At 41.1% G+C, this 27,360-nt stretch overlaps 1 protein-coding gene across 1 annotated transcript; it reads right to left on the reverse strand.

Moving 5' to 3' along the window:
* Nucleotides 1-5,391: 5,391 nt before the first annotated feature.
* Nucleotides 5,392-26,895, reverse strand: KRT23 (keratin 23). The gene is made up of 8 exons (XM_006114290.5): nucleotides 26,418-26,895; nucleotides 19,815-19,897; nucleotides 17,022-17,178; nucleotides 12,681-12,839; nucleotides 12,451-12,576; nucleotides 10,529-10,749; nucleotides 8,082-8,113; nucleotides 5,392-5,921 (listed from the first exon to the last, which is right to left on the reverse strand). The coding sequence occupies exons 1-8, from the start codon at nucleotides 26,826-26,828 to the stop codon at nucleotides 5,818-5,820; spliced, it is 1,293 nt and encodes a 430-aa protein (XP_006114352.3). The 5' UTR covers nucleotides 26,829-26,895; the 3' UTR covers nucleotides 5,392-5,817.
* Between the last annotated feature and the right edge of the window lie 465 nt (nucleotides 26,896-27,360).

Below are 27,360 nucleotides of genomic sequence, written 5' to 3' on the forward strand. Positions count from 1 at the left end.
GGTGGAAACAAGTGTTCCCTCTAAGGTTTGCCATCTGTGAGTGGAGTGAGTTTTGTCTTGTGCATCAACAATGAGGTCATGTGTGCTTGTCCGGAAGTGTGCCACTGGGGCACCCACCAGTGGCACTGGTCCCCAAGAGACTCTCCCAAGTAGTGTCCCTGCCACGTGGCCCCAGCCTGCACCATCTGCTAGAGCAGCCCTGCCCCCTACCCCCACCATGCAGCCCCGGCCCTTCCACCATGTGGCTGCAGCTGGCCCCAGCCACTGGTGCAACCTCAACCCTCCCTCCCCTGCCACCACGTGGTCCCAGCCACTGGAGCAGCTGCCAGCCACTCGCCACGCAGCTCTGGCTTTGGCCCCGACTAGGGCCACTGGAACAGCTGCTGGCTGCCTGTAATGCAGCTTCAGCTCTGGCCCTGGTTGGGGCCACCGGAGCAGCTGTGAGCTGCCCACTCACGACGTGGCTCCAGCTCTGACCCTGGCCAGGGCCACTGGAGTAGCCGACAGCCACCCACAATGCGGCTCCAGCTCTGGCCCCAGCCAGAGCTGCCCGCAGCTCCAGCCTTGGGAAAGGGGCTGAAGCTAGAGCTAGGGCTGAGTGGTGGCTGCCACCCACCACGTGGCCTCAGCCCGGAACAGCTGAGCAGCCACTGCGCGGCTCTTCTGAGGAGGTGGGCGGGCCTCAAATTCTTGACACACCTACAAGCACACACCTTAGAGGAAACACTGATGGAAACTGAAATGAAGCCTGTTTGTCATTTCTACATTTTCCATTACTGTCTTTCCCTCATAGAGGGTACATCTGCACCAACCCCCTAGTTTGTACTAGGGAGGCTAATGAGGGTGACCGAAATTGCAAATGAAGCATGGGATTTAAATATCCCGCGCTTCATTAGCATGTTCCCGGCCGGTCGCCATTTTGGAAATTGACTAGACCGGAATAACTGCCCGCGTCTACATCCTTACTTTGAATTACCAGTTAAACCGAAGGAAGGAGGAAAATATCCCTCATTCTCAGGGTGGCTAAACACTGGAATAAATTGCCTAGCAAAATTGTGGAATCTCCATCATTGGAGATTTTTAAAAGCAGGTTAGACAGACACGTGTCAGGGGTGATCTGGATCAAGGATGGGCATAATTTCGGGGGGCGGGGCTACAAAATGTTGGTAAGTTGTCATGGGCTACAGTTTTCTATGAAGGGGATGCAGAGTGTGGGATGGAGGTTGTGCGAAAAAGGGAGCTCGGATAGGGAATTGGGGTGCAAGGTCTCAGAGGGGGCATGGGTGCAGAAGAGGGTGTAGGATTTGGTATGGGGTTGTGACCTAGGAGAGAGGGCAGAAGGTCTGAGTAGTGACCTTGGGAGGCTGGGATGTCAAAGGTAGGCTCTGTCCAGGAGGCGCTCACCCAGACAGCTCCTGTCGAGCAGTCCAGCCGGATCATCAAGCCATCTCCCTGCCTGCCATAGGTCCAGACCTCTGAAGCGGCTGATGTGCCTTCTGCACTATATGCTGGGTGGAGGGAGGAGGGAGAGGAGCTCTGTGTGCTGCCCCCATCCCCAGTACAATTTCTGAGCTTTGAGCAGCTTGGGGATGCTCCCTGTCTGAGGGTCCCAACAGGATGGACCATGGACTGGATTTGAAGGCTTGCCAGGCGAAATCCAGCCTGTGGGCCATTTCTTTCCCGCTCCTGATCTAGATAGTGCTTGGTCCTGTCATGAGTGCAGGGTACTGGCCTTGATGGCATCTCAAGGTTTCTTATAATCCTTTAATTCTATGATAGGATTCAGAAGGGGCAGAGGGAGAATCCCAAATCTTTGTTTACAGTCAGCTATGTCATTCTAGCCCAGATACTTTAAGTAACAGGTCTGGCTGGTTGAAGCTGCTGATCACTAAGGAAGTACAACTTCTATTAACCTAGTCACCTATCTAGTATTACCAGTTTTACCCAATTTAGACAAAACATTAAGTAATTCATTCTAGGCTCTTGTCCCAACTTGCCAGTAAGAAAGGGTTGAATCATGGGGGATTTTGTGTACATTTTTCTTGAGTCTTTGAGACTTTCATCCTCTTTTGTGATTCTTGTTTCAGTGCAGACCAACAAAATAATATTAAAATCCTTAATAGCTCAGGAAGGAACACAATGTCGTTTTCTCCCATTGACATAAGACTGGTCAGACCAAAACTGTTTTGCCTATTGTGCATATGTTTGCTGGGGAGTACAAATCACATGCAATTGCTCAAACTCCACCACATTGTCTGTCCTCAGTTGCTTCATTTTCCAGTTCTCTCTGCCAAAATATCCACTTGTGTTGATTCTGTTTGCTAAGAGGCTCCATTTATTTTACTTCACTGGTATTTACTTCACTGTCAGGACTTTCCCATGAGTTGATGAATGTGCTAATGTGAAAAATGGGGAGGAAATGAGGAATTGTCCCAGACTGAGGTGTCGTTAGAGGAAGTTTTGGAAAAAAATTGATAAACCTTACTGTAACAAGTCACAGGGACCAGATGGCATTCACCCAAGAGTTCTGAAATAACTCAAATGTGAAATTGCAGAATTATTAACTCTGGTTTGTAACCTATCCTTTAGATTAGCCTCTATACCTGATGACTGGAAGATAGTTAATGTGACACCATTATTTAGAAAGGGCTCTAGAGGTGATCCTGGCAATTACAGACCGGTAAGTCTAACGTCAATACTACGTAAATTAGTTGAAGCTATAGTAAAGAATAAAATTGTCAGACATATGGATTAACATAATTTGTTAGGGAGAAGTCAATGTGGTTTCTGTAAAAGGAAATTATGCCTTACTAATCTACTAGAGTTCTTTGAGGGGGTCAACAAACATGTGGACAAGGGGGATCCAGTAGATAGATCCAGAATTTAGATTTCCAAAAAGTCTTTGACAAGGTCCCTCACCAATCTTAAGTAAAGTAACTTCTCATGGTATAAGAGGGAAAGTCCTTTCATAGATTGATAACCTGTTAAAGGACAGTAAACAAAGGGTAGAAATAAATGGTAAGTTTTCCAAATGGAGAGAGGTAACTGGTGGTGTCCCTCAAGGGTCCGTACTGGGACTAGTCCTATTCAACCTATTTATAAATTACCTGGAGAAAGGAGTAAACTAGTGAAGTGGCAAAATTTGCAGATGATCGTTAATACCAAAGCAGACTGTGAAGAGCTTTAAAAAGATCTCACAAAACCGAGTGATTGGGCAACAAAATGGCAAATGAAATTTAATGTTGGTAAATGTAAAGTAATGCACATCGGAAAAAATAATCCCAACTATGCATATAGTATAATGGGGACTAATTTAGTTGTAACTACTCAAGAGAGAGATCTTGGGGTCATAGTGGACAGTTCTCTGAAAACATCCACTCAATGTGCAGCAGCAGTCAAAAAAGCAAACAATGTTAGGAATCATTTAAAAAGGGATAGCAAATAAGACAGAGAATATCCTATTGACTTTATATAAAACCATAGTATGCCCACATCTTCAATACTGTGTACAGATGTGGTTGCCTCATCTCAAAAAAGATACATTGGCATTGGAAAAATTTCAGAAAAAGGCAACAAAAATGAATAGGGATTTGGAATGGGTCTCATATGAAGAGAGATTAAAAAGACTGGGGCTTTTCAGCTTAGAAAAAAAGGAGACTAAGGAGGGATATGATAGAGGGCTATAAAATCTTGAAAGGTGTGGAGAAAGTGAATAAGGAAAAGTTACTTACTTGTTCCCATAATGTAAGAACTAGGGGTCACAAAAGGAAATTAATAGGTATCAGACTTAAAACAAACAAAAGGAACTTTTTATTCACACAGACTGGGAACCCTTTACCAGTGGAAGTTGTGAAGACTCAGACTTTAACAGGATTCAAGAAAGAACTAGATAAATGCATGGACGTTAGGTCCATCAATGGCTATTTGCCAGGATGGGTAAGGAATGGTGTCCGTAGCCTCTGTCAGAGGCTGGGAATGGGTGACAGGAGAGGGATTTCTTGAAGATTCCCTATTCTGTTCACTCCCTCTGGGGCATCTGGCATTGGCCATTGTCAAAAGACAGGATACTGGGCTAGATGGACTTTTGGTCTGACCCAGTGTGGCTGTTCTTATGTTCCTAACTGCAGGCCTTGACCACAGAGATTGTTGAGCTGAATTTTAGACATGCTGACTGAGTATCTAGAACTGCTATTTATTTCTGCTGCTATTCAGATTGTTCATTGTGTCTGTCAGGCTGTCTTTCTCCTTTCTGCTACCCCTTGAAGCTCCTTTTTACTAGAATTTGTTGAGAAATAATTTTTTTCATGCAAAATATGTGATGAGAATTAGGATTTTGTTTTCAACAACATTTTTTTTCAACATTTTATGTTTTTTTGGGGAAAAAAATAAAAACCTCAAAGCTGAAAATGTGCCAGTTTTTGGCAATCAAACACCCAAACTCTTCATTTCTCATTCACATGGGCTATGAGCTTCTGTTAGGAAGACAAACAGTCAAGTGATGTGTTGGATTAATCAGATCTCAGAGAAAATTCAGGAATTCAAAGATGGAGACTGAGAGATATCTGGATTAACTGACTCAACTAGAAATGAAAAAGAGGAATTTAATTATTTTGACAGAGGAAGGATTTGAGAGGCAGGTTTCTCTACAGTTGGATTTCAAGGGAAAATACACATTTCCAGAATAGGCATTTCATTAAAATATACTTTAAAATAATGGTAAAATAATATCTTTAAAACCTGACATTTAAAAATTGTACACAGAAAATGGCTAATACACCTTGTTCAAAAAAATGGCAAGTGTAGGATTTAATGAACTGTGTCAACTCTTTTCTTTGGTTATTATTATATATTATGTTACTATCCAGACCCATGCTTGCCCAAGACACACAGGCTGGGTCTAGACTGGCCAGTTTTTCCAGAAAATCAGCCGCTTTTCTGGAAAAACTTGCCAGCTGTCTACACTGGCTACTTGAATTTCCGCAAAAGCACTGACTTCCTACTGTAAGAAATCAGTGCTTCTTGCAGAAATACTATTCTGCTCCTGTTCAGGCAAAAGTCCCTTTTGTGCAATGCTTTTGCGCAAAAGGGCCAGTGTAGACAGCTCAGATTTGTTTTCCGCAAAAAAGCTCCGATCGTGAAAATGGCGATCGGGGCTTTTTTGCGGAAAAGCGCGTCTAGATTGGCCAGGGACGCTTTTCTGCAAAAAGTGCTTTTGCGAAAAAGCATCCGTGCCAATCTAGACGCTCTGTTTCAAAAATGCTTTTAACGGAAAGTTTTTCCGTTAAAAGCATTTCTGGAAAATCATACCAATCTAGACGCAGCCACAAGGTTTTCAAGCTTCATGGATGTGCTGCCCCCCATTTTTAAATGTAAAAAAGCAACTACCAGCAGAAGTATTTTATTAGCGTTTATTGTTAAAGATAAAAAGAAACAGACTGATAGTGAAGGTAGAAAATTATTAAATTCACATTGGTTACAGTCAGTTTGGAAAACAATATGTCAATTATAGAAGGCAGATTCATGGCCTTGGTGAGAAATGTATACCACATTCAGTACCATTGCGGAGTTATTTTCATTGACTAGCTTTTCTTCCATGTCTTGGTGCATAAAAGAACTTTTCTTTAAAAACAAGATACTTCCATTTAGCTCTTATATAAAACTTTTCATCTGTGGCTTTCAAAGAGCTTTAGAAAGGAGATCAGGATGACTCTCCTTGATTTTTCACATGGAGAAACTGAAACACAAAACATGGAAGAGATTTGCCCAACGTCAAATATGAGGCCATTGATAGAGCTAAGACCTACTATGTTCCTTGCTTCAGATCTGCTGGTCAATTTCATTTACAGTGGAGTTCACCACCTGTCCATTCACGCTGTCCTCCATGATTGTTTTAATCTTTCGACTGGTTGTTCTAGCATGTTCTGAAGAGAAGTAAATAAGAGATTTATGAGGCAAGAGGGAATGTTGAAAATAAATCAAGCAGGGGGGTAATTTATTTTTGTACATAGTTTATGGACCAGATCAACAGATATTGTAAATTGTCATAGTTCTTTTGAAGTAATTGATACTATTCTGGTTTATACCAGCTGAAAATTTAGTACTATATGTTCACTGCCCCTGATCTGGCCTCACCTTGAAGAAGTTTTCTGGGGTAGCATAGTTCATAAATAGGTTTATGGTATATCATGTGAATACTAGAATTTTTCTCTTGTGCAATTATTCAAAAGCTTTGTGTGTTTCACCTGTGGGTTGAAATGGCAATGTTCTGTATGTTTAAATTGGTATTGAAATACGGTGCAAATTGATTGTCAATCTCTAATGCTGGTTTCTGACCCTGCTAGAGCTGAATTGACAGCATAAGTTTTTAGTCTGTGGATACAGCTCTTTGCTCTTACAAAAATTAGTATATACCTTTTTTGAAAAACACAACCACTTGGTGTTTGCATATTGAATATTTGGCACCAATTCACAAAGGCAGATTTTTTCTATATGCAGAATGGAATGATGATAGACACATCCAGATAATCCACTTTTCAATTATCACATAAATTAATGTCTCAGAGGGGTAGCCATGTTAGTCTGTAACTTTAAAAATGAGTAGCCCTTTGGCACCTTAGTCTACACTGCACCATTTTTTCAAGATAACTAGCGTTATTTTGAAATAATGCAAGCTTCTACACAGTCATTCCATTCTTTCAAAATAATTTCAAAATAACTGATGGCTTATTCTGAAACCTGTAAACCTCATTCTTTGAGAAATAACACCTATTCTGAAATAGCTATTTTGAAATAACGCTAGTGTGTAGATGCTCTACTGCTGCTATTTTGAAATAGTCCCTCACCAGGGCTTTTCTAAGTTATTCCTCTCCAGTGCATCCTCGGGTTCTAAATCGCGATAGCATGTCCACATTAGAGAATTCTGCCTTGGATTAATTTTGAGGCTTCCCTGAAGTGTAGGGGTACATCTAGACTACAGGCTTTTGTTGACAGAGGCTTTGTTGGCAGATACTGTCGACAAAGCCTCTGTCAACAAAGAGCGTCTAGACTACAGCCAGTTCTGTCGACAAAGCAAGCTACTTTTTCGACAGAGAGTCTAGACAGTGTGGATGTAATCGCACCTTTTGTGTGGATGCAATAGCACCTTTTGTTGACAGTGTGGACCGAACTCGGTCGACAAAAGGTGTTATTCCTCATAGAATGAGGTTTACCACCATCGACAAAACTGCTGCATTCTGTCGACTTACTGTTGACAGAACTCGGCGGTAGTGTAGATGCAGGTAGAGTTTTGTTGACAAAAGTCCACTTTTGTTGACAAAACCCTGTAGTCTGGTCACACCCTGGATGTGCTATTTCAAATAAGCATTTTGGAATAATTATTCAGAAATACCTAATTTGAAATAGCTATGCAGAGTAAACATATTCTTAGGGTATGTCTAGACTACATGCCTCTGTTGTCAGAGGCATGTAGATTAGGCTACCCAGCATAGGGAAATGAAGCCGCGATTTAAATAATTGCGGCTTCATTTAAATTAAAATGGCTGCCACGCTCTGCTAACCAGCTGATGATCAGCTGTTTGTCGGCAGATCGGGGCAGTTTAGACGCGCCGCAGTCAACAAGGAAGCCTTTGTCGACCAGTGCAGGTATGCCTCGTGAAACCAGGTTTACCTGTGCCAGTCAACAAAGGCTTCCTTGTCGACCGCAGCACGTCTAGACTGCCCCGATCTGCTGACAAACAGCTGATCATCAGCTGGTCGGCAGAGCACGGCAACCATTTTAATTTAAATGAAGCCGCGATTATTTAAATTGCGACTTCATTTCCCTATGCCAGGTAGCCTAATCTACTTGCCACTGATGACAGAGGCATGTAGTCTAGACATACCCTTCGAGACTAACAAAAATATATATAGTATCATGAATTTTCGTGGTCAAAATCCACTTAATCAGATAAGCACAATATCAAAATATGGCTTACCTAGGCCTTATATGTAAGCTTTGCACAGACCCTCCACCCAAGAATAAATTTCACCCACAGCAATTGTGATTATTATTTACTATAGAGAACAAAATACGTGATTTTTACCTTTAATGCTTGATTCAGAGTTTTCTGTTATACTGTAAAGATAATAAAATAAAGATAAAATAAATGAATTTTCTCAGTTCAAGTATCCATTCATATATGCACCAATGGTATTTTTAATACAGAATCATAGAATCATAGATTACTAGAAGTGGAAGGTATCTTGAGAGATCATCAAGTCTAGTCCCCTGCCCTCATGACAGTACCAAGCACCACCAAGATCTAGATGACCATTTTACAGATATCTAAAGGGGAAAAACAAAAACTGAGCATGTATTTTTATCACAAGGGTTTTTGCTCTTCATTAACCTTGGGGCCACCCACTTTTAACTTGAATTCCCCTCTTTGTTTTTTACTTTTGAGGAAAAGTGTATATTTCATCATGTTGTTTAAATGGTTAGAGTTGGACCCATTGTGGTTTCTGGTACAAAGTTCAATATTTGGAGGAAAAGTGTTTGCTGGGAGTTTAAGTAGCAACGTTGTCAAATAGTAATTTATAATCTTCCTTCATCTGATTTTTTAATTCCCAGATTTTATGAATTTGAAGCAAAATGTGTATTTTAATTGACAGACCAAACTAAGAGGTTTCCAAATGCAGAGATTCATAGAAGTCAAAGAGGAATGGATTAGATCAGGAGTGGGCAATAATTTTTGAAGGGGGGCCACTTTGTGAATTTTGGAAGTGGTCAGGAGCCGCCCTGGAAGAGGCGGGGCCTCGGGCAGAAGGGACAGGGCCAAGAGACTTGATTGGCCTGAGGGTGGGGAGTGCATGATGTCTTTGACCCCCATCCTGTTGGGGCACTTGGCACCAAGAGGGAACCACTAGCTGTTTTGAACAGCTGGTGGTTCCCTCTAGGTGCTGCATGCCCTTGGTGGCATGAGGAGACTTTGTGTACTTCCCCATACCCCCTGGCCAGTCGGGGGGAAAGCGGCCCGCGCGTGAAGTCTTTGCCTCCCTAACAAGAAAGAAAGAAAAACTGATGGGTGTGTGTGTGGTGGGGGAAGGTAGAAGGACCTTATTCTCTCTCTTCCTAGACAGACTCCCTCCAGGGACCCAAGGTGCACAGTCCTACTGCAGTGGGGAGAGGCACCTGTGGTGCAGCAGCTATATCAAGAGAGGGCCAAAGACTTTCCCTTTAGTTTGGGAAGTGCCTCCCCTTCCAGCTGGTGGGAAAGTGGACAAAATCTCTTGCTCCCCATTCCATCAGGAGCACACAGTTCCCTCAGGATCTGGGGGCAGCGAGAGCATGCAAAGTCTCCTCCCCCACACTAGGGATATACAGTTCTCTCTGGTGCCCAACCACTCCCTGAGTGGGTGTGGAGGGGGGCTGGGACTTGAACCTACAACTCCTGGGTCCCAAGGCTGATGTCTAACACCCATCGACACTGTTTTGCCCATCCCTGGATTAGACAGTGTGTGTGTGTCTGTGTGTGTAAAACTTCAGAGATACGTTATGGAGGAAATTATGAATTTGGATGATTAGACAAAACCTACACAAACATATCTCCTTTTTTCTTTTTAGGCAACAAATTAAGCTGGAAATAAATGTCCGTGCCTATAAAATAGAGTCAATTAAATGAATTTACCTTACATGAACATTGTGAATTTATTTTTTATACATTTCTAAAATGCTCTGAGTGCCTGAGATGGAAGTTACTATACACAGACAAATTTAATAATTCAAGTATCCCAGTTATCAGTCACTAGAGCAATACAGAGGGGTAGCCATGTTAGTCTGAATCTGCAAAAGTGGTGAGGAGTCCTGTGGCACCTTATAGACTAACTGAAGTGTTGGAGCATAAGCTTTCATGAGCAAAGACCCACTTCGTCAGATGCATGCACTTCAGTTAGTCTATAATGTGCCACAGGACTCCTCGCCACTTTTAGAGCAATACATACAGGCATTTGTTAAATACATGTAGCTAATCAAAGTACTATTGATGCAAATTTTACTGAGCAGCATGTGTCTCGTGCGTTTTATTATGGTCCATACACACAAAAATACCATAGTTTTCTACAGGTTGAACCTCTTCTCAGGCACTCTTGGGACCTGACCGGTGCTGAACCAGAGAATTTTCTGAATCATGTAAGGTCAAAATTATCTAGCAGCATTACCAACATTTCTACTGCTTGCTGAGCTTTTAGAAGACATTTAGGGGTAAATTAGAACTAGATAACAGCACAGGACTCTCAGAGCCAAGACAGGTGTCTTTAAACACACTTTATGGGACTGCAGGAAACTTGACTACACCCACGATCAATGGACATCTGGCTAAATAAAATCATGTCAGACCACAGATGTTGCCAGACCAGAGACTGCCGGACTAGGGAAGTTCAACCTGTACCATCTTCATGATGCACACAAGTACTGATTAAACATAAATAAATATGTTACATAAACATAATGATCTCTGTTTCCTCTACCCAAATCAGGCTAGCTTTGTCTTACCCACAAACTTTTCCCTCCAGGAGCTGACGATAAGTCGAAATCTCCTTTTCCAGGCGGGTTTTGATCCCAAGGAGGATCTTGTACTGATTGTTCTGGCACTTGATGTCTTGACGGAGTTGGCTCAGCTCTTCCTCACATTTGGAGATGAATTGTTGTATATTCTGGAGCTCAAGAGTATAGTAACCCTGGGTCTCAGCCAAAGTACCTTCCAGTGCACATCTCTGAAAGGATAGAAAATGTCAATATTCATATCATTACATATGAGGTGGTGTCACATTACTGGATCTTGAGGGGAGCAGCCAGATCACTGATGCACCCATAGGTGGGGGTGTTGGCCCCAAAAATGGTATAGAAGGGGGTGAGGTATTGAATAGGAGCTTACTGTCTGTTGATCCTATGTACACTAGTCATATGATTGTATAATGTCTGTGGGTATGTCTACACTACCCTCCTATTTCGAAATAGGAGGGTAATGTAGGCATACCGCAATTGCAAATGAAGCCCGGGATTTGAATTTCCCGGGCTTCATTTGCATAAGCGGGGCGCCGCCATTTTTAAATCCCTGCTGGTTCGAACCCCGTGCCGTGCGGCTACACGCGGCACGAACTAGGTAGTTCGAACTAGGCTTCCTAGTTCGAACTACCGTTACTCCTCGTGGAATGAGGAGTAACGGTAGTTCAAACTAGGAAGCCTAGTTCGAACTACCTACTTTGTGCCGCGTGTAGCCGCGCGGCCCGGGGTTCAAACCAGCGGGGATTTAAAAATGGCGGCGCCCCGCTTATGCAAATGAAGCCCGGGAAATTCAAATCCCGGGCTTCATTTGCAATTGCGGTATGCCTACATTACCCCGCTAGTTCGAACTAGCGGGGTAGTATAGACATACCCTATGTGTGTAGTTAGGAATCTGTGTAGATACTGAATATTTCTCTGCATGTAGTTGAGCAGTGGGCAGAGCCCGGCCTATGGACATGCTAATCAGCGAGGCCTTGTGGGACAATGGCACTCAATGGGCCAAGGACACACCTAAAGAATGAGTGGTGACTCATACCTAAAAGCTACCAGCAGGGGACACAGGAATAAGCCGTGGACTAGGTGACCTGCTGTAGCCAAGAAGAGACCAGGAAGGAGGGATAAATAGGCCATGTGGTGGTCTCCATCTTGGTCTTCAGCTCAGCACTTCATCCCAGAGGCAGCAATGCAGGGATCAAAGAGCCAGAAAGACCTGTAGACCCATCCTGATCCTAGGATGCACAACAAGGACTTTTAAACCAGCAGCTGTAACATCTCTGCTAGAGCCTGCATTGAGAACTGGGAGATTCGATGCATGTAATGTACTATTCTTTAACAACCTTACTCTCATGCTTTTCTTTATTGTGGTAATAAACCTTTAGTTGTTAGATGCTAAAGGATTGGCCCAGCGTGATTTGTGGGTAAGGTCCAGAGGGCAAATTGACCAGGGATCTGTGGCTGGTTTCTTGGAACCGGACAGAACTTGTTCGGAGTAGGTGGGATTGGGTGCTAGGACCCCCCACCGGTGTATGAGGCCCGGGGCCATCTGGGGCACGGATATTGCTGGTGTGTCGGAGGGGTTTTGCTCGTGAGGCTTCAGGCAGGCAGCTGAAGCGCTCTGTGGGACTGGTCTGTGGCCTGTTTGGAGAGGTCACCAGTCAGGGGGCTGTAAGGAGCCCCGGATTTGAGCAATTCGCCCTGAGCGGACGCCCTCAGCTGTGCCCAGACCGGCCCGGTCCGTCACAGGTGGCCACAATGTTTACTGTACAAAAATACCAGAAGGCAAGTTCCTTAACCAGAAGAACGTACAAACTTAAGGTTCTAGTCCTTCAAATATTCAAGTAAGAAGTTAAAGAGTTCATGGAAAACTAGTTAGAAAAAAGCAACCTGCCATTGATTTCTCCAGAAGATACCTTGCTAAATTGTGCTTGCAACTCAATCTCCAATGCCTGAAAAGTTCGCCTCAGGTTCTTGATCTCACTCTCATTGCTCTTTATTTCTTCTGGGCTGATATTTGCCACAGGGGACACAGTTGCAGTCTGTGGAGCAAAAGTAATGGAAAAGTTTATTGATAGTGGTCAATCTTTTATGGAAATAGTTCTGAGAAATCAGCAGAAGGAAGTTTGATGTATTCCATTGTTACCTGCTCTTTGTACCAGGCCTCAAGGTCTTGGTGATTCTTTTCAATGATGGCTTCATAATCCTTTCTTATCCCTGCTAGAATCTTGGCCAAATCTTGCTGCACTGCATTCACTTTCACATTGACCTTGACATCCTTTGATGAATGATGTGCCGCCATATCCTATACATATTAGCAGAGAAGAGAAAATAAGTAGACATGTTTATGAAAACAAAAGACATTCCCCATTCTCGCCTTATCTCCTTCATTCCTATTTTCAGTAAGTAGCACTAAAAGATTCTTATTACAGAAAATTAACTGCTATACACACAGTTAACTGCTGCTTATCTCACACTGATTTGACCTGGATAATCTTAAAGCACACGGCGATTTAATTTAAAAGAGCAAGCTATGTAAATTGTTTTTTAAAAAGATTATTTCTTTAGACTTCCTGAAGAAAGACTCTAACCTACGTATGCTTTCCAGATTCTTAATTTCTTAGTAAAAGCTTGTATTTCATACCATTTCTCTGTCCAGCCAGGAAAGTGTACTATCTACATTTACTCTTTATTTATAATAAGAGAACATACACATTTCCAGGTTTTAGCATTTACTCTTCCAACTGTTTATTTCAGATTCAAGACCCAACATTTTGGAACACTATATTATCATATGACAATGAGAGTAAATTATTATGAAGAACCAACTGCAATAAAGACACAGAAGCTCCAAAACATTAGGGAATTCCTTCTGACTGGAAAGGAAGTTGATTTTATTCCTATTGCAAAGTTCCATAATGGAAGAGTATGTATGATTTTTGTTTTTCTACAGCACGGTATATATTTAATCTGCAAAATATACAACCAAATATACAACCAACCATCCAGACAGGTACTGGAGCCCTCTAGGTCATAAGAATGCATTGAATTTATTTTTCAATGTAGATGCCAGATCCAATCAGTTTTACTTCACTAGTCTCATACATATATCAGTCAAAAGATTAAACTCTAATAAATGTCTCACACCAGCCTACAAACCCTTCCCCCATTTTGTTGCTTTGTCGACATACTTAACAGAGAACCTATGGCTGGAAGTATGCCTCAGTAGACTAACTGTTCATTCCGATATCTTTATACCAATACTGATGAGATGTGGCTATGCCCACCTCCTTATTATTCATCAGAGACTCGTGTAGACAGTCTCCAAGTCTACTGACTGCTCTTTTTCAAATTAATATTATATTGGTGAAATATGCTATACTGAGAAGTCATTTATATCCACAATAGAGGTACAGCACGAACAAAATTAATGCAAACTTCCTCCAGACCATCCATTAATATGACTCCATGACTGGACCTTAAACTGAAAAGACCACTTCTTGAGTGATAAAATAGTTTGTTCTCTACTTGAGATGGATGATTTTCCAGCTAAACTCAATTATTCTTATGGACAGCCTGCAGCCCACAGGCCACACGCAGCTCATCAGGTAAGCTGCTGACAGGCCACTAGACAGGTTGTTTACCTTGCGTCCGCAATTACGTCTGCCTGCAGTTCCCATTGGCTGTCATTTGCTCGTCCCTGCCAATAGGAGCTACAGGAAGTGGTGCAGGCCACAGGGATTTGTTGGCTGCTGCTTCCCACAGCTCTCATTGGCTGAGAACAGTGAACCGCTGAGAACAGTGAACGGCTTGCAGCCGTCCACCAGAGACTTACCCTGACAAGCCATGTGTGGCCTGCGAGCCATAAGTTGCCCACCACTGGTCTACAAACTAGTCTGGCCACAATATCTTATCTAAAATAATGAGTCCTATGACACCTTAGGCCAGGTCTACACTAGACCCGGCAGGTTGGCTTAAAATACGCAACTCCAGCTACATAAAATGCGTAGCTGGAGCCAGCTTATCTTAAGCCAAGCTTTGGTGGTGTCCACGCTACGGGAGGCCAAAAGGAGGAGTACTGGACACCATCAGGAGCTTCCTCTCAGTGTTCGATTTATGGGTCTATACTAGGCCTGCTAAATCAGATGCCAGAAGATCAACTTCTGAAGTGTTGATCTTCCGGTAAGTATAGACGTGCCTTTACAGTCTAACAGATCTGTTAGTCTCTAATCTGCCACAGGACTACTTGTTGATTTTGCAGATACAGACTAACACGATTACCCCTCTGAGACTTTATCTAAAATGTGATTCAAGCCAGCACTCGAACTCTTTGAAGGGTTTAGTAACATTTGATTCAATATTTTGGATAGGTAATGCTATATTGTATCTGACATAGCCAAAACCAGCAGCCTGCTTCTGCTCCCAAAGACTTCAGTGCATGTTAGCTTGGGTTAGAGAACGCAACAAAAAACAACTTGTTCTCATAATATTTCAAGAAGCAAGACATTTGAAAGAAGTATTGCCACATTTGGATGTATATTTTAATGGAAACCATTCTTATTCATTCAGCTCTATTTGTAATTTCATCTTTTCAAGCATACATAGTATTTATGAAACCATAGACAATTTTATAGGAGGAGACTATAAACATTCTGTGTAATTAGTTGAGGAGCAATCAAATTAAAACATATAATTACTGGGTAAACAACATAATTATAGAACAAGTCAAACGGGTTTGGCAAAATTCTCTTCCGTGTAGCATAATCTCATTTTAAATGTCATTTCCAACCCCCCCTCTCCCGCCCCCAGAAAAAACAACACTCCAGGATATGATACTACTGCATTTGAAATGCAGGCTGACTTCTAGGTTGAATTACTAAAAGTATATAGCTTGTTTATATTTCTGAGTAGACAAGTGCTTCTGCTAATGGAAGCGTCATCTTTTATTATTCATCCTTGGATTTCTGTGTCACTTTTTCAATAACTATGATCACCAAATAAGGTACTTGTTATGTAGGTACTACAGCAGATAACAACTAAGGGCAACAATACAGAAGTCATCATGAAAATGTCATGTTGCCAAGCAGTGGCATGGTGCTGCACGAAAGTAGCAACATATACAGCACAACAAAGCAAGAATTCATAGTGGTAAGGTTTAGTTGCCAAGGTTTAAGTACATTAAGTATTGTCTATTTAATTGTGTTTAGAGCTTTGGCAAAATATGTAGTTTTCACTTTGGAGGGGTTTGTGCAAACATTTTCTTCAGTTTTGATCCGTCTATATTCATTTTTCCCTAAGGGTATGTCTACACTTGCACCCTCTTTCAAGAGAGGGATGCAAATTCAGCTGAGCAAAATTGCAAATGAAGCGCGGATTTGAATTTCCCGAGCTTCATTTGCATATTTGCGTTATGGCACTATTTCGAAATAGCGCTGTTTCGAAATAACAAACTGTGTAGATGCAGTTATTTCGAAAGAAAACCTTTCTTCTGAAATAACTGGTAAACTTTGTTGTAGGAGGATTAAGGGTTATTTCAGAAGAAGGGTTTTCTTTCAAAATAATCGTGTCTATACAGCATTTGTTATTTCGAAATAGCGCCATAATGCAAATATGTAAATGAAGTGGAGGAAATTCCAATCCATGCTTCATTTGCAATTTCATTCGGCTGCATTTGCACCCCTCTCTTGAAAGAGGGTGCAAGTGTAGACATACCCTAAGTCTCTTTCAAACATTCATTCTGAGTTCCGAGTTCAGACAAAATCAAAATCTCAAAGCAAACCTTATTTGCAAAAATGACATATCCAGAGCATCAATGTCTGGGGACACATATCAGTAACAATCATTTCATACATTAGGAAACACAATATATAATCAGAATAATTTCAGCACATTTCTAGTATCTGTTTTGCTGACTGTAGACATGAATGGTGCTAGACCAGCTAATGATAATAATTATTTTAGTGGTTTTAATCTGCAGTCATTCTACAAATATTATCTAATTATTTCTCCTGCTATTCCTGTAAGATAGGAAAGTTTTATTATATATCTGTTTTACAGGCAAGGGAAATGAGAGAGAAACAGGCAAAATGAACTTTCCAAGGACATATATAGTGAGACTTTCTCATATATGGGATTGGAATTCATAGAATGATATAATCATATGGGGGAACATTGAGAGGTCATCTAGTCCAGTTTCCTATACTCATGGCAGGACTAAAAATTACCTACATCATTCCTGACAGTTATTTGTCAGTATAATGAAAATATAATTAAAGAGATCCAATCCCAATCCACCAGATGATGTATGAATGCAAAATATGGATTGGACCCAACCCTCTCTGCAGTCAATGAAAAGACTCCCATTGACTTCAGTTGGAACTAAAAGTAGGTCTTGAATTATCTGCTTCATTTATAGGATGTAGATATTACTCACATTTCTCCATTCATTAGCAAAAATCTGTATTATTAGAACCTAGATTTTGCCTACCTTCTCATGGTCTTTCTTCCTGAGGATCTGCTCCTCCTGTATGCCTTCAATCTCCATTTCCAGATCTGTTGTGACAATGGTCAGGTTGTCAACTTCCTTACGCAGGTTCTCAACATTGATTTGCATTCCCTGCCTGAGTGACTGCTCCATCTGATACCTTTACCAGGAAAAAGGAGGCAAAACGTGCATGCTGAGAACAGGTGAGTTTATTAGTTCTCTATGAATAGCATTAAAGATAAGCAAATGCTTGGGCAAATTATAAGATAGAAGGTCTTTTAAAAACATTTTTGTTATTTTTTAGACATCTTTAAAAATGAAATGTCACTGTACCAAAAGGCAGCATTTTCTTCATTTCCTTATTTGTGACTAGCCCAACTCTAGAAGTAAGGATTTCAACACTCAAAAAAATTGCTGCTAGGGATTTTAAAACAGCCTCTATAATTTAATATCTTCTTCAGTTTGTCCCAGTGGGTATGTCTAGATTGCATCCCTCTACTGACAGAGGGATGCAGAGTAGGCAGGTTGACAGTGCAAATGAGGCAGGGATTTAAATATCCTGTGCCTATTTTGCATAAAAATGGCTGCCACGTTTTGCCGACTCAGCATTTTGTCAGCAAAAAGTGGCAATCTAGAAGGGGATCTGTTGAGAAAGAAAGCCTTTTTCGACAGATCACTTATGCCTCATGCAAGGAGGTTTACAGGATCTGTTGAAAAAGGCTTTCTTTCTCGACAGATCCCCCTCTAGACTGCCGCTTTTTGCCGACAAAGTGCTGAGTCAGCAAAATGTGGCAGCCATTTTTATGCTAAATAGGCACGGGATATTTAAATCCCTACTTCATTTGTGATGTTGACCTGCCTAATCTGCATCCCTCTGCCGATAGACGGATGCAGTCTAGACATACCTAGTGTGATAGATATAAAGGCCTGGTGAAATCATTATGTGTAAAAATTGCTCAAAAACTAATAGCATGCCTTAAAACTCTTCAAGCTAGCCACATTTGGGAAGTTGGTGCCTCCAGGACAAAAAAAAAAAAAATCCCCAAACAAAACAAAACTTGAAACTCGTACTACAGCTACTTTCAGTCCTCTCTGATGGGTCACAACCTTGTCATGGTGGAGAGGTTTACATGAGCTAAAGACCTTCAGAGATATATCATCCAGAGCTTTTATATTCCTGGTAGGGTCCTTCTTGGTGAGCAGGACTGAGGCTCGGCTCCTAATTGTGGTGCAAACTTTAGAAGATGATCTTGTACTACTCTGTGGCTGCGAAGGTGAATGAGGATTACAGCAGGAGAGAGTCCCCTATGGTCTTGGTTCTCCTTGCCACTGGCTCAGGGTTTTCCTTGTGTGGTTGCCACTTGCACACTGGTTTCACCACGTTAAATATATTTCACATGTAGGCCTCTGCTAAAGGTTTACACCCACACTTCCCAATTAACCCCCTTGCCAGACATATCCTTGCATCAAGAGATAGCAAAACTTTCAATTCTGGAACAGCCTTTTCTCTGGATTGTTCCCCAGTCTCAGTATAAGAGACACCAAAATCTCTTCCTCTCTATGTTTGTGGGGTCAGCTGATATTTCCTCCAATTAATTCACCAGACTCACTTTGGAATGTGGTAATCACACAGAAATCCTATTCTGAACAACACTGCCTTCCATTTATAAAGCTTCTCAGTCCCAGTATTTAGTGGCACAGCTTAATGAAACATCTTGGTAACCAGTAATCAAGTGAAAGGAAAGGAAGCACAGAGAAAGTCCAGCATAGCAACTTTGAGTCTTAAAAGAAAAGAAAAGTAATTATAAAAAAAATTGTCTTACTGTACTAGATCTCTAAGGGTACATCTAGACAGGAGCGCTATTTCGGGATACATCTGGTATCCCAAAATAGCATTTTCTGTGTCTTAACAGCATGCCCATTATTTCAAAATACAATTGAAATAAGGGGATTGCTATTCCGATGTCCTATCAAACATCGTTCCACAAGGATTTAAGGACTTGTCAGAATAGCCGTCTATTTGGTGTAGACAGCACCAAATTTCAAAATAGACTATCTCCAAATAAGCTCAAAATAAGCTACGCAATTTGCATAGCTCAAATAGCGTAGCTTATTTCGAGCTAGCGTTGCTGAGTAGACGCAACCTTAAGTGACTGAGCTTCTTTTGATGAATATAGGACTCAGTTCAGGGTCCATCAGGAAAGAGCTGACCATAATGTAAATTCTCCTCAGGTGCATACACCTGCCTGGAAGTTTGCTATTCAAATTAAAACTTTCAGTCTTCTTAGCCTGTCCTGGAAAAAGTCTCTTAATACTACGCATTGCCCACTAAGACAATGCACTAGCAGTTCATTGGGAACTGATTCAATTATGCTGACAAACCCATTGTGGAGACCAGCAGAGGAAAGTGAGGGAAAGGAAGAATGAACTTAAAACCACAGGAGACAAAATAATTTTGTTGAATTGAGGGAGAAGATGGAGTGCAAACAAGAGTTAATTTGTGTGCGGCCTTAACATCTATAAATACTTTTTGTGATTTAATTAAACACCTTTAGTAAAACCTGCTCTTCAGGCCCTCATGTACAATTCACAAACAGAGTGACTCACAATTGTTCAGCTGTCATTTGTTATGTTAATATTAAGTTTTCATTCTTCTGTTGCTTTTGCTATACATTAATTTTATTGATCGGATGGCACCAAAGAACTTCAACAAAAACAAATTCTATTCTATAAAGCCTGGAGTTATTTCATTTTGCCCCCTCCTTACAAATATGAAGAAGTCAAAAAAGAACTTACTTGAGATTCAAATCTTCAGATGCTATTTTAGCATTATCAATACTCAGAAGAATTTTGGCATTGGTGATTTTGCCCTCTTCAATCTGTAAACCACATGCACAGAGTTAAGGTCCCACAGATTTGCCAAATAGTAGATGTCATTCGCTATTTTGCTATGCCTGTTGTTTGAAGTGTGATTTAAAGTAAAAATTTTAAATGCACCTTAATGACTTAGGCTCAGATCCTAAGGAGCCAAGGCTTCACTCTCAAAAATGACTTCAGTGTTTGGACAACTAAATCTCACTGAATATCATCTCTTGCCTAGGATAAGATTACCAGCAAAGTGAAATTAGTTAGTGACAGTTCCAGTGGTGACTTTTGTGATATGGAAGCCAGGCCGCTCTAAGGGAACACAAGAAAATACTGAGCAAACTATCAATAGTTAATGATTTTCAGTGTGCCTCAGTATTCAATTTCAAATCCTTAAGAGTAATCTAGTCCTCTTAAAACCATTAATTTAATAGGTAACTAGCATGAACTAAGACCTATGATGTATCAAGTCTTTTACTAATTAAGGGAAAGGAGGTGAAAATAGATAATCTAGGGAAATTTCTCACTGCAGCTTTTGCTAGATATTTAGGGTACGTCTAGACTACAGGCTTTTGTCGACAGAAGTTTTGTCGACAGATACTGTCGACAAAACTTCTGTCGACAAAGAGTGTCTACACTACATTCAGTTCTGTCGACAAAGCAAGCTGCTTTGTCGACATGGTAGCGTAGACGCAAAGGATAGCTTACATGCAATAACACCTTCTGTTGACAGAAACATTGTCGACAAAAAGCGTTATGCCTCGTAAAATGAGGTTTACCAGCGTCGACAAAACTGCTGAGTATAAAACTGAGGTATAGTTTATAAAACTGAGGTATAAAACTGAGTATAAAACTGAGGTATAGTTTTGTCGACAAAAGTCCACTTTTGTCGACAAAACTTTTGTCGACAAAACTCTGTAGTCTAGACACACCCTTAGATGACAATAAAAGGTGAAGATATTCCTACAGTGAGAAATATCTTTATTCAATGAGAGAATTCCCAGGGGTTTTATAAATAAAACTTTATGCATCTAGTCAGCAAGAAACCCAGCAAAAATAAAACATGAAAAAATATCTTGAAGTGTCCCAAGTTGACTTCTGAATGGAAAAATCAAAGTGTCCTTGGAATGCATTAATCAATCAATAATACAGAACATGCAGCACCTCTTGGCCAATTACAGCAAATGTCAGGTTTCCCCTTAAGGTATTAGGAAGGCCAGCTGAGTAGGAAAATATTATCCTAAATGTTTGGCAGCCTGGGGTTTGTTATTGCTGACAGGGAAAAGAACTAAAAATAATAATTGAACCCATTTCCTGTGCATTATGGATTACTCCGCGGAAGAGAATAACAGAGAGCCAATCAGAAACCTCCTTAAGTGTCTTGAATTTTGTAATCATTTTATAATCTAGCAACAATAATCATATAATTATTTAATAACATTGTAAAGGGCTTAGTGTAAAAGAGACTCTGTCTTTGGCATCTGAAGGACAAAGAAGTGAAGGACTTAATCTGAAATATACTAAGAAGAATTAACAGTCATTGGTCTGTAGATTGCTGAAGAATGCCAACTAGAATGTTAGTTGCTGCTAATTTTGAAATGTGAACATCTATCTGCTTAAAACTAGACTGAGCCTTTTAATTTGTTTTATAGAGACCATGAAACAACCATCATTTAACAACTTTCAGTTCCTAATACCAACACTAAACACTTTTTTGTTTGAGGCAGTAAAGGTAGATTTAACAAAGCACTAGATTATAGCTGAAAGGCCTGTTTCATTTATATCATATGACCTCCCTCTTGTTCAAATTCTATCTCTAAATGTATTTATTTTATCAAGGCGTCCTGCACTGACCTCCTAACTTAACAATGTCACATTACCTCCTGCACTTCAGGCAACCAGTTTGAGGCAGCAGACACTATATTTTTAAATGATTCGCATTTCACCTTTGTATATTTACAGCAACACACAGTATAAGAATATTAATAGGAAATAAATTAACACTGATAGGAAAATAGACTAGATGACCTTTTTATTTCTTTTGAACAAAAATCATAGACATTCTGGTAGAAGATAAAGAATTAAAAAAAAAAACAGAATTAAGAACCTTGATGCAAAGAGATTATTCTACACTGGAAGCAAAGAGCGGAAAGTTGAAATCTAGCCAGTGTCAATGTCCCAGTTGCAGAGGAAGATAGAGATGATCCAGTCTGGTAAAAGGGACATAAGTAGGATTTTTCTCCTTTTGTTGGTTCTGTAGAAAAAATCCTCACATTAATATGCCAGATTCCTTACATTAACATGCAGAAATGTAAATCTAATCTAATCTAAACTATTATAAAAGGAGAGGTGTCTGTCACGCCATCTGTCACAGAGAACATTTGAGAATACACTGGAAGACTTGAGAAGTTTCTAGAAATCCAATATATACTAGTAGTGGGGCTTAGCTCCTCCCCCAGGCCTGATTCAGCCTCACCCACTCCCTAGCGCAGCCCTGAGTCCCCAGCTCCTTCATGCGTGTTGCCCTGTGTTCCCATAATTACATGTCCCAGTCCTCAAACAGGGGGTCGGTCTTCATGACACCACAACGGGCCTCAGGAGCTAATCATGGCGGCGAGCCAGGTTTATGGGGGGTCAGCCCCAGCCTCTCCATGGCAGCAGCAGCAACTATCGCTGCCTTGCTGACAATTTTGAGGAGATCCCGAGGTGGCGGCTCCAATCCTTGCTCAGCCCTACGTGGTGGGAGGGAGGGGGCTGGATAATTGGGGGGTACTGTCTAAGTGGGGGTCTCGGCTGCTGGGAGAGTCTAAACTGGCCAGGGGCGCAGAGCTCTCCATGCACTGGAGCGGGTCACACCTTGCAAGCTGCTGCTCTTTCCTGTCTGCCTCTCAGACAGAGGTGTGTGGGGTGCCCTTTGCTTTGTTCTTTCTTTTGACTTCATCTATCTACCCATCTGCCCCCCACTGGACCCACCGGTGCCCCCGCTCCAGCTCCAGGCCAGCCTGGGGAGCGCCGATGGGAGTCAGTACCCCCGTTCCCCCAGCCGGGCCCCAGCAATGCCAGGGCTGGGCTGCAACAAGGGTGGGGCAAGTGAGGCACTTGCCTCGGGTGCATCATAAATTGGGGCACAAAGACGCAGTAAGTAAAAATAATAAGCTGCAAAAGTAAAAAGTGCAACGGGTGCTAACCTAAGCAAGAGGGGGCGCATAATTAATATTTTGCCCCAGGCGCAAAAATACCTAGTTATGGCTGTGATGCCAGGTGAATCTGCTAGTAAACATAAATATCATCAAAATGCTGGAAATCCTTCCACATGACCTGACCCTGCTCAGTGTGCCTTACACCTGGATCATAGAATCATAGAGCTGGAAGAGACCTTAGAAGATCATTAAGTCCAGCTCCCTGGCCAAGGCAGGACCGATCCCAACTAAATCAACCCAGCCAGGGCTTTGTCAATTATTTGTAGTTAAATCTAAAAAAGCTATAGTCAGCAAGTTTCCAACCTTCACAATACCAGATTCAGTGAATAAACTGTAGGCCAGGAAGAGTAGGTGAGATCACAGTCTGGAACAGTTCACAGATCAATCATGGAACTGAAACAGAGTAGCAACCAGAAGTTCAGTAGAAATTGTTAGGAAAAAAGGTGTGAATTAAGGTTTCTAAAAACAGATGAAAATGTCACCAATTTTGAGTCAAGGATGGGAGGGAGCACTGATTTGGAAGCTGTTAGCTTAGAGAACTGCAAATGCCAGGTTTTATTGTAAGTAGAGAACCTGATTATGAAGAGCGTGCACCCACAGCTAAAATAGCCATAAAGTCCTCAAGTGAGACATGGTCAGGCAGTAATTATTGGCAAGCTGTTGTCTAATACCATAACCATTTTGCTACTCTATGAATATATGAGAGCTATTCAGACAAGTTCTTTTTGGACATATTCCACATGTAAAATATGGGCACTTTGACAAGCGCAATTACAGCCGCTCTCCAAGTTACGAACAAGTTACGGACCAACACTTGGTCCGTAACTCGAACTGTTCATAAGTCCGACCCCATTGAGTTACACGCGACCGCGCTGTTTGTAACTCGGGGACCGCCTTTACGACTGCTCCATGGGAGCTTTGGTTGTAAGTGCGAATGGCTGTAACTTGACCGTTTGCTACACAGGGAGCGGCTGTAATTCATTATGATTATTAAATGTTTATTACATTGTCATTCACAATGGTGGCAATTATGAGGTTAGCTGAAGTTCCTTTCCAAGCAAATGAAAATTCTGGATTAAAGGTGTCCGGTCTAAATAACCATCTGATATCCCACCTTCTCTATGAATGGTAAATAAAATAATGCATACTAATGGAGAAAGATCTTGATGCTAATAACTTCTGGATTACCAAGCTTAACTGTGACTGGTAGATACAAGAATCATATTGGTGGTAGGGTGCTTTCCCACGAAGGGCATGTCTATACTCTAGAGAAGATCGACCTTTCCGAGGGTTTGATGTCGTGGGTCTAGTGTAGACCCCCAAATTGAATGCTGAGGGCAGCCCCCACTTGTATCCTGTACTCCTCATTCTGCGAGGAGTGTGTGCTCCTTTTGGCTTCCCATAGTGTAGATGCTACAATGTCTCAGCTTCAGGTAAGCCAATTCCAACTACACAATGGCATACCTTAAGCTGGCCTGCCTGGTCTAGTGTAGACCTATGCATACAGCGTTATCCTGAGCAATCCTATGATTTGGATAATTTCATCTTTTTAAATATTTCTTCAAAAAGGTTCTCGCATGGGTAAAAGCTATAGGTAAGGATTTCCTCCCTGAATCAGAACTTCTCTGGGCTGTAACTCAAGATGTTAGATAATCTGTTTATTTAAAGACCAAGTTTTTATCTCTGGTTTAGAGATTTTTTTTTCTTTTAAAATGAATTAACTGCTGAACTGACTGGCCTGGAGACCTGATGACCTTTTTTTATCCTCAGATCAGGCCAATACAGCAGCAGAGCTTGTTTTCCTTGTGCATTGCCTGGGGCCAGCATCCCTCATCTTCTGCCCAAAGGGAACTCCTTTAGCAGTGAAATGGAAGATTTTTATCCATATTTATTCAATTCTGGGTTTCCCTGCCATAAGTCAGCAAAGATGACAGTTAATGCCAATGCCTGGGTATCTCTAGAAAAAAGTTCTCAACAAGATTATAAGAAATCCTAAACAGCCCCATTCCAAACAAAAAGTGCCATTTAAAAACTAAAAACATAATGTCCTTGAATAGCTTTGTTTCTTGCCTTATATGGTCATATAAAGTTAAGGTAATTATTCTGATTACTTACAGGATGATTATTGAGTTAATTATGTTTTTATGTATGCAGATTAATATTCTTTCATTTTAGATACATTAATATGAAAAATATTGATTAGTGTTAATATGAAATAGTTGTGGAAACTATAAATTCACTTTTTAGTAACAGTGAAAACGTGAGGAAGAGTATTTGTCAGTGTTGTTCTCATAATTAGAATGGGCATTTAATTTTTCTGTCTTATTTGGATATTCTCATTGGACTGAAAACCCAGAATATTTCCCTCCTCTTCCACGACAGAAGGCAGTGAATGAAATACAAAGGTACCTCTAAGAACAGCCTGTGTGAATGTGTATTTCTACTCATTCCATTACAAACTTGTTGTGAGTTCTTCTATGTTTCTGAGGCATTGCAAAAGCTATCCCCTTCAAAAGTGCTATATTGGGATTGTTGGCATGACATCATTTTTACACGTGATTTTAGAATGATTTCATTACTTGGCTATAGGTATATTTGGTATATAGCCAAATCCTGCTGCAAGGAACTTTTAGATAGGAGGAAGAATAGTTGTAGATAATGGTTTCTTTATTGAATCTACTGACTGAGTCATATTTCTAGCTTATGCACAAGATATTCGTGGTTTTTGGTATAAAACATACAATTTGGATTATTTGAAAGATTATAGAGAATATAGATATATTACAAAAGTCAGTGCTCTTTAGGGACATTCATGAATGTCTTCTGCAGATTTTCTAAACTGTTTTTCTCCTATTTTCCGCAGTACGCCAGTTGTTCTCCTTGCTCCAATAGTCCTAGGCAGTCCAGCCTGCCTTTCTCCCTGTTTGAAACAAGGCTGTTTCTTCATTTTTCCTGTTTTGCAATTTGTCTTTGTTTGATTTACCACACTGTGCACTCTCAGTGAGACCATGTTATGCAAGAAATCACAGATCAGTCCACAATTTCAAGTAAAAACACCTGAACATTTGACAGCCTTTTAATTTCTGCATATCACAGACATCTATAAATTCTGACATACCTCTCTCTTCTTTCCTTCTGCCCTTTCCTCTTCCCCTCCTGCTTTCTTGAGTACACAATGAACTTCTGTGTACAGCTCTTCAATCACTTTAATTAATGTTTCTAATTGTTTTAATAGTTATGCTTCTGTAAAGGAGGCTCTGTCAGTCTGAAGGAGTACCCAGATTCTACAAAGGGGGAATGCAAAATGACATAGCCAAATGAAGCTTTGACTTACCTGTCCCTGCGTGTCAACGATGTTTTGCTTGTATTGGTTGAAGTCCTGCTTTGTTTCATTAGACTTTTTCTTGTGCCACTCCAAAATGCAGTTCTCCAGCTGAGCATTTGCTGCTTCCAGAGAACGTACCTTCTCCAGATAAGCAGCCAAACGTTCATTCAGGTTTTGCATGGTCTGTTTCTCATTCCCACCCAGAAAGACACTATCTCCACTGCATTCACCAAGGGATCCCCAAGATACCCCCACTCCAGAGGCCAGCCAGAGGGGCCTAGTGGAGGAAATGGAGACAGATGTGCCAAGGGCCCCTCCATATACGCTTGAAGGTCTGTACGCACTTCCTAGCAGGGTCAAATCACACCCTGCACCACTCCTGTGGGATCCAGACGAGAATTGGAATTGGCCAGAATTCATGACCACAGATATTAGGGATCTAACACAATGTTTGGCTTGCTAGCATCAACTGAGCAGTTTCTCAACCTTCCCCAGGCTTTTTATGCCTTTCCCTGTGGGAGTTCCCTTACGTGAATGACTGAAGCAACTGGATTGTGTCATCATAAAATATGTGTTTCCTCTTCGTCAATTCTGAACTATTTCTGAGGCTGCATACACTGTTGTTATTTAGAACAATACCTGCATATGGCTATTTTTCTTCTTTTCTTTCTTCTTCTTCTAACAGTGAGGTGTGGCTGGCAGCAGTAGGTGCGGAGTAGGATCAGCTTTGCCAGTCTTTTCTCTAATTTCACAGTAAATAGGTTGTGTTTTCCTGTCTGTGGTGGAAAGAATTTCTTGAATTACACAGAGTACAAAAGGTCGGAAAAGGACTTGTTTTCCCACATATCTTTTTAAGAAACAGATTTTTTAATGTATATAAATGTCAGTATTTTATAACAAGCTGTAGAATTTTAACTGCAAGTGAAGCACCACTTCCTATGAAGCTGTTATG

This window comes from Pelodiscus sinensis, chromosome 29 (assembly GCF_052426305.1).
Source record: "Pelodiscus sinensis isolate ZL-2025 chromosome 29, ASM5242630v1, whole genome shotgun sequence".
Lineage (NCBI taxonomy): Eukaryota > Metazoa > Chordata > Testudines > Trionychidae > Pelodiscus > Pelodiscus sinensis.

Coding starts and splice junctions, on each gene's coding strand:
- KRT23 (XM_006114290.5), bottom strand. CDS start 26,828: ATGAATTCTGGCCAATTCCAATTCTCGTCTGGATCCCACAGGAGTGGT. Junction 12,840..17,021: donor GGAAGAAAGACCATGAGAAG/GTAGGCAAAATC, acceptor TAATATGTATAG/GATATGGCGGCACATCATTC. Junction 10,750..12,450: donor TGCAAGCACAATTTAGCAAG/GTATCTTCTGGA, acceptor CTATCCTTTCAG/AGATGTGCACTGGAAGGTAC.